Source organism: Lathyrus oleraceus, chromosome 5, assembly GCF_024323335.1.
Source record: "Lathyrus oleraceus cultivar Zhongwan6 chromosome 5, CAAS_Psat_ZW6_1.0, whole genome shotgun sequence".
NCBI lineage: Eukaryota > Viridiplantae > Streptophyta > Magnoliopsida > Fabales > Fabaceae > Lathyrus > Lathyrus oleraceus.
In genome coordinates, this window is record NC_066583.1 from 25,175,479 (window position 1) to 25,182,783 (window position 7,305).

General features: G+C 31.6%; 2 protein-coding genes across 2 annotated transcripts; one reads left to right on the forward strand and one right to left on the reverse strand.

Annotated features, from left to right (window-relative positions):
• The first annotated feature begins 401 nt into the window (after positions 1-401).
• On the forward strand, positions 402-4,450 carry LOC127084467 (lysine histidine transporter-like 8). Its single transcript, XM_051024922.1, has 5 exons — positions 402-816; positions 1,042-1,175; positions 2,834-3,261; positions 3,340-3,471; positions 3,749-4,450. Exons 1-5 carry the CDS (start codon positions 467-469, stop codon positions 4,232-4,234), a joined length of 1,530 nt encoding a protein of 509 aa, XP_050880879.1. The 5' UTR covers positions 402-466; the 3' UTR covers positions 4,235-4,450.
• LOC127084468 (uncharacterized) lies at positions 4,448-7,051 on the reverse strand. Its single transcript, XM_051024923.1, has 2 exons — positions 6,801-7,051; positions 4,448-5,148 (listed from the first exon to the last, which is right to left on the reverse strand). The coding sequence occupies exons 1-2, from the start codon at positions 6,914-6,916 to the stop codon at positions 4,941-4,943; spliced, it is 324 nt and encodes a 107-aa protein (XP_050880880.1). The 5' UTR covers positions 6,917-7,051; the 3' UTR covers positions 4,448-4,940.
• Positions 7,052-7,305: the final 254 nt, after the last annotated feature.

Below are 7,305 nucleotides of genomic sequence, written 5' to 3' on the forward strand. Positions count from 1 at the left end.
AGATAAATAGAAAAATAACATGAGAGAACATACCAGAGAAAATCGATCAAATATATGATATCTCTAGTATAAAAAAATACTCGATCAAATATATGATATATCTGAAGTCAAAAAAACACAAAACTCAAATAGACCCAATCCAATTTAATGGAATCCGTGATATGTAATTGTCATCCTTAATTATATGACTAGGTTTAATTACTTAGACTTGTATCTAGCAGCCAGTCCAATCCAAGTGGAGAATGGTCAAAGATACACTATACTTCAAGCATCAACAACCAACCAAGAATACTATAATCACACAATTAATTAAGATTAGAAGAACTAATGGAATAGAAAGTCACATCCATTTCTCTTTATGTTACTATATATATATATAACCAAGTATGCTAAGTGCTAACATTAAGCTCAAACTCTTGAAGTTAACTTTTGAGCCATAAATCCAAAACGTTGGCAATTTATCATAATGGAAGAAGAAGTGGTGGAAGTAGAAACAATGAAAAAACAGAATTCTCATTCTCCAGCAGTTTCAACTCCACCGCAACTTCAAATACATTCTCCGAATTCAACGAGTTTTCCTAAAAGCCCTTTTGGTTCTCGTTTTATGAACACTCCTATAGCGAGTCCCATGAAGAAAGCCATTGAAAACATGTTTGAAGAAGTTGGTGAATTCACCAGATTCGATCCACGAGATGATTGGCTTCCAATCACTGCTTCTAGGAATGGAAATGCTTATTATGCAGCTTTTCATGTTCTTTGTTCTGGAATTGGATTTCAAGCACTTGTTCTTCCCTTGGCCTTTACCACTCTTGGCTGGTCAGTTACACTAATATTATCATTTATGGTTATAAATTCAACTATAAAGAAAATCTCACATTCAACTAGGAGTTTTAAGAATGCCTTATATCAAACTGTTCACCTTTAATTTTCAGGCAGTAAGCCTATAACCTAATCTTTCTGAACCTAAATGATAAACTATAGAATATGAATATTAGTGCAAACTCTTGTTACTAATAATATTAATTTGTAATATTTGTGCAGGATTTGGGGAATTTTATGTCTATGTGTGGGTTTCACATGGCAGTTATACACGTTATGGTTATTGATTCAGCTTCATGAATCAGAGTTAGGGGTACGTCATAGCAGGTACCTCAAGCTTGCTATGGCAGCATTTGGTAAGTTTGGTTTTGATTTTTTTTTTATGATTAAAAATTTGAAAAATATAAATAAAGTTATCAGCAGAACAAGTATAAGTTTTCTTTTTGTACAGGTTTTAAAATAAACAAAAATCTTATAATGAAAACTAGGATTAACATATCAGAAAATCAGAGTCTCTCTATTTAATTTAGCAAGTAGGTTCATATGTAAAAGAACAATTTGTGCACAAAAAAAAATTAAATTAAATTTTATACAGATATATTTGGTAAAAAAAAGATTTATAATTGCTGTCTATTTTCACATTTCATACAGAGAGAGTCTCCATGGATCAAATTAAAAACAAAATTACAAGAAAAATTAACTATAAACTCACAACTTCCTACTTTTAATTAGAACTAAATTGATTTAATTTTTCCAAGAAACTAATAAAAAAAAATTCTCCATCTCAAAATAACTTATATTCATAAAATAAAACCTGTCCCAAATTCTTGACCACTTTTTAAATAAATCAATTAACATTTTAATTGTATTATTTAATTGATATTCTTATTTATTCACAAAAAATTAATTAAATGATACAATTATATACTCTAAATTTAGTATCTTTTGTTTTATATTTATATCAAGATGAATTTATCAATAATTGTAGGAGTAACTTAGTGGAAAATTATCTAGTTTTTTTTAATATCTTTTACTTTGTATTTAATTAATTCATTAACTAATGAGCCCGTTTGTTTCAATTTTTAAAATTTGTTTTACACTATTATATAATTTTATTATTTTAAAAAAATATTGGTTTTATAGTGTTTTCATAAAATATTATTTTGAACATTTCATCATTTTGTTATAATTTTTTTTAAATATCAAAAAAGATCACAAGCTATTTTGAATAGTGTTTTATAAAAAAAAATTAAGTTATATCTTTTCTAAGAAATATATGATTTTGATTATATTAAATATTTATAGATAAATATTTAAGTTATTGGATGTCAAAATTATTATTTGATTATATAAAAAATATTTAAAATAACTTCTACTATTTAAAAAATAATCTCATAAAAGCTATTTTAAAAAATATAAAGAAAAAAATATTTTTAATCTACAACAACTTGATATAAAAAATAAAAAACTCATTATGTGTGTCCAAGTCCAAATGCATATGCAGGCCCACGCATATACAGTATGCATGCAGTTAGATTCTATATCCAATATCATATCAACTTTTGAAATGGTTCATTTATAGCATAAAACTATAATTTAGGACTTGCAAAATGGATTGCACAAACTGGATAATTCATGTTTAGGAACTCAATAATATTATCGATATAAAAAATAGTTATAAAAATCATGCGTTATTTTTATTATTAATGATTTTGTATCTTTAGTATAATTTTGGAAGATAGCTAAATGATTAAAATAAAATATGTGAATGTTTTGGTTTTCAATTACACTAGAGTTATCAATGTCCTCATATCTAAAAGGCATTCAATCATTTCCCATCTACTAACTTACATTAAATGTGTGTCTGTTGTGAACAAGATTGGTCCCTAATTTGGATAACATATGCAGAGAAAAATAGAAGATAAATTAATTTAAAGTTTCTCCTCCATTGATAATTATGATTGGCTTAATCAAGATCAACTAGTGTTTATTAATCATCTGAGTCAATTGACAGGAGAAAAGCTAGGAAAAATACTGGTACTTTTTCCAATCCAGTATTTATCTGGTGGAACATGTGTGACACTGATTATGATTGGAGGTGGAACAATGAAGATACTCTTCCAGATTCTGTGTGGAGATTCATGCAGTTTATACAACCTCAAAACCATAGAGTGGTATTTGGTTTTCACTGTGGCTGCCATTTTGCTTGCTCAGCTTCCAAACCTTAATTCATTTGCAGGGGTTTCTCTCATAGGAGCTATCACAGGTGTAGGTTATTGTTCTATAATATGGATTGTGTCCTTACTCCAAGGTAGAATTGTTAATGTTCCATATGAGTCACAGAAGGGAGAATCACAAGCTACTAGGATTTTTGGTGTGTTGAATGCACTTGGAATCATTGCTTTTGCTTTTAGAGGTCACAATCTTGTGTTGGAAATACAGGTAGTAGTGTAGAAAACATATGACCCTAGTCATTGTCAAAAACTTTGATTTTTCTAAGGATTTGTGTTTCTGTTACAGGGAACCATACGTTCTGAGTCAAAGAATCCATCACGTTTGGCAATGTGGAAAGGGGTTATGTTTGCTTATCTAGTCATTGCCTTTTGTTTGTTTCCTTTAGCCATTGCAGGCCATTGGTCCTATGGAAATTTAGTAAGTGTAGTGTTCTTAATAGAGTTCTAGTAACTTTTCTTAGCTCTCAAGTTATTTCGAAAATACACATCCAAGAAAAAACACAGTTTTTGTGTCGTATTTCCAGACAAAATCATAGTTTTCGACTTTCGTCTCGTTCGGATGTTCAGATGTATATTTCCGAAATCAAGTGTGATTTTTTGAAAATATAGGGTAGGGTATAGTTGTTCCCTTTCAGCTGATAAAGCTTAACAAGAATCTGTAATCTAATTAATAGTTTGGTGATATTTGATGACAGATACCTTCAAATGGAGGAATGTTAAGTGCTTTGCAGAAATACCATGAACACGAGACATCAAAATTTATCATCGCTCTGACAAGTTTGCTTGTCGTCGTCAACAGCCTCAGTTCCTTCCAAATTTACGCAATGCCAATACTTGACAATCTAGAATTCAGATATATCAGCAAAAGGGACAAACCTTGCCCAAGGACGCTGCGAATAGTCTTCAGATGTCTCTTCGGCTGCCTGACATTTTTTATTTCCGTAGCATTACCGTTCTTGCCAAGTTTGGCAGGTCTCCTTGGAGGCATTGCTCTACCAATAACCTTAGCTTATCCCTGTTTCATGTGGATACTGATTAAGAAACCAAAAAGGTATAGCACGAGTTGGTACCTAAACTCGACGCTTGGAGCAGTTGGGATGGTTCTAAGTGTACTGGTTGTAACAGGAGCCATTTGGGGCATGGTAGCACTGGGCATTCAGATCCACTTCTTCAATCCATAGTAGTAACACCAAATTATACTATTGTAACCAAAAATAAATATATGATTTGCCGGCATTTGCTAGGGTTTCGAAAACAATTATGCAAATCAGCACACACATGGTCTGTTGGTGACCAATTAACAGCTGATACTGTAGAATGCTGCACTTATAGTCACCACTATACTCAAATCTAATGGCTTATACCATTTATGAATAAATAGAACGGAGTTAGTATAAGTGGAATGTGCCAAAAATTAAGCACCTTCTGCATAAAATCAAACAGCTTACAAAACTACTCAGCTTCAATGTTGTCTTTACACAAGAATTCACCCGATGGTATTTGAACTTTCACATGTAAGTTCGCCGCACTATCAAAAAGGTCAAAAACTTACAGTAACTTGCATCAGTTGTACTAAGTATACATAACCATAAACAGCCAGAAAGAAATTCAAAATATATAGATATGTGTGACAAGATCCTAGCACAACTAAGTTACACCATCTCTGATAAGGATCAACATGAACCAATTGGATAAGCTTGTATTGATGTAAAAACATTGTTTATATACTTTAGTCAACTTGCTATAGGCGGAATCAGAAGTTACACAATTCAAAGATGATCGGGAAGTGGATCAAGGGAAAATGCTCATGAATGGTCGAGACCCTATTCCAGTAAAAAGGTGGTGAGAGAAAAGGAAATAGGCCAAAGATCAATCATTGATACCACTTTACATTGACAATGGAAGAAGCATCCTTCGTTTCTTTTTCCTTGCCAGTCTTACTTGCTTTGTAATTTTCATGCATAAAAGTAATAGCACTGTGATGAAGACTAATATAAAAGCAAGCCTGATGTGCTTAAAGTATAAAGAAACAACTGAAAACACCAAGAAAGCTAAAACAACAAGTTCCCATATTACAAAGACCACCACATCCACCCTGCACCATAACAAAGAGTAAACGAAAAAACATCAATATCCATCATATCATGTTTGTTACCTAAAAAGCATTAATAAACAGACATCAAGCAATTTAACAAGAATTCCACGACGCAGGTATTCTATAAGAAATTTAAGGCCTGAAATCAACGCATAAAAAATTGCACCAAAAAGTAATCAATTATCAACCCAAGCAAATAACAAACTTAATCTTTCTTTTTCATTGTTTTAGGTAAAAAGATAAATACATTAAGCCAAGAAAACACCATCTTTCATGTTTGTACAATTGTATAGTCACTGAAAAACAACTCAATTGTCAAAGCTTAAACAGGTTATAGAACATCCAACATCAGCAAAAAAAGAGGTGAATCAAGTGGAGCCAACACCAGTAAACAGTACATATTCCTTTCTTACCCCCATTTTTAATTTAATAAGTAGCACATTATTTTGTGTTTGTTTGTAATACATCTTTTGGTGTTCAACAAAAAGTGTTACCAGTTGATCATTATAAGATGATTCAAATGCCCAGTAAAAAAATAACTAGCAAATTTCCATGTCGTCGATTGAGTAAAAAAATTCTATAGTATGAAGTCTGAAATATTTATAGAGAGCCCCCTTAAACAAGCAAATCACTTTTCAAAGGAGATCTGAGGTCAAAAGTGCTTGAGAGGAAGAAATCCAAATTGAATAATCAAAGTTGGGTTTGCTAATTAGTGTTTCTAAGTAAACTTTTTGTTTGACAAACTTCTCATTCGGAATAATTGTGCTAAAACAACAACAACAACAACAACAAACAAGCCTTATCCCATTAAATGGGGTCGACTATATGGATCAACCTCCGTCATAATGTTCTATTCAGTACCATACTTCTATCCAAATCATTAATCTCGAGATCTTTCTTAATGATTTCTCTAATAGTTTTTCTAGGTCTTCCTCTACCTCTAGTTGTTTGACTCTCTCATCCGATCTATTCTCCTTACCACAAAATCTACAGATCTTCTCTTAACATGCCCAAACCACATCAGCCTATTTCCATCATCTTTTCTACTATAGGTGTTACCCCAACCCTCTCTCTAATACTGTCATTTCTAATCATATTCTGTCTAATTTTACCACACATCCAACGCAACATCCTAATCTCTGCTGCATTTACTTTATTCTCGTATTAATTTTTAACCGTCGAACATTACATAGAACTAAATACATTGGTCTGAGAAAATAATTTGACATCATTGCAACCTTCTCATCTACAAATTACAATCCCTTACAATCCCCTTAAGTAACTATTAGCTATGCCCTGATGTTGCTTTTGTAACCCATGAAGCGGGTAATTGAAGCCAATTTTCTCAAACGCAAATTTCAAAATTATAGCCAATCCATATGAAACTAGAAAATAACTATGAAACCTTATGAATCAAAACCTATGTTTCCTTCAATGCTTACCAACTATCCTAAATCCTGATTAACACCTCTTTCAACACAACAATCATATTACCGAAATTTTCCATCAAAATCAAATTTACCCTAAAAAGGTGCAATTATTGAACAAATTGAAAATAAAAACAAACAATTGGTTCATTGATATTGATTCGGCATAATAAACATCAAATAATCATAATAACTTGGTACTAGTAATTTCAAAAATTGGCATACCTGGAAGTGGCGAGATTGGGAGAAGTAGAAGAGAAGAAGGAGACAGAGGCCCAATCATGCTTGGATCGAATTTGATAATCTCGCAGCTGTTCCGCAAGATTCGATCGTGTAATCATGATAGGTTACCCTCTCTTTCTCTTTCTCTCTCTATCTCTCTGATGATTTTCTCTCTCTAGAATGAAAATGGCGAGTTTTTTAGAGACAGAAATGACTTTCGTTAGTTACAAAGATGAACCAATCAGCGTTGAATCAATTTGTTTTGGTTTCAACTCGTGCGGGGTTTATAGGACAAGCCCAATTAATTACAATTGTTTCAGATATATAATTATAAGCCCACTCTTTTTGTACACATTAATTTATTGAGTAAACATTAGTTTATTGAAACAATATAGTAATAATGAAAAAAGAAAACGGTAAGAATATAAGTTTAAAAGTTAAAAATAAAGTTTATTTTGAAAATTGTGTTTTTTTAATCAACAAAGACTTGTATTTATTCAAAAGAAAA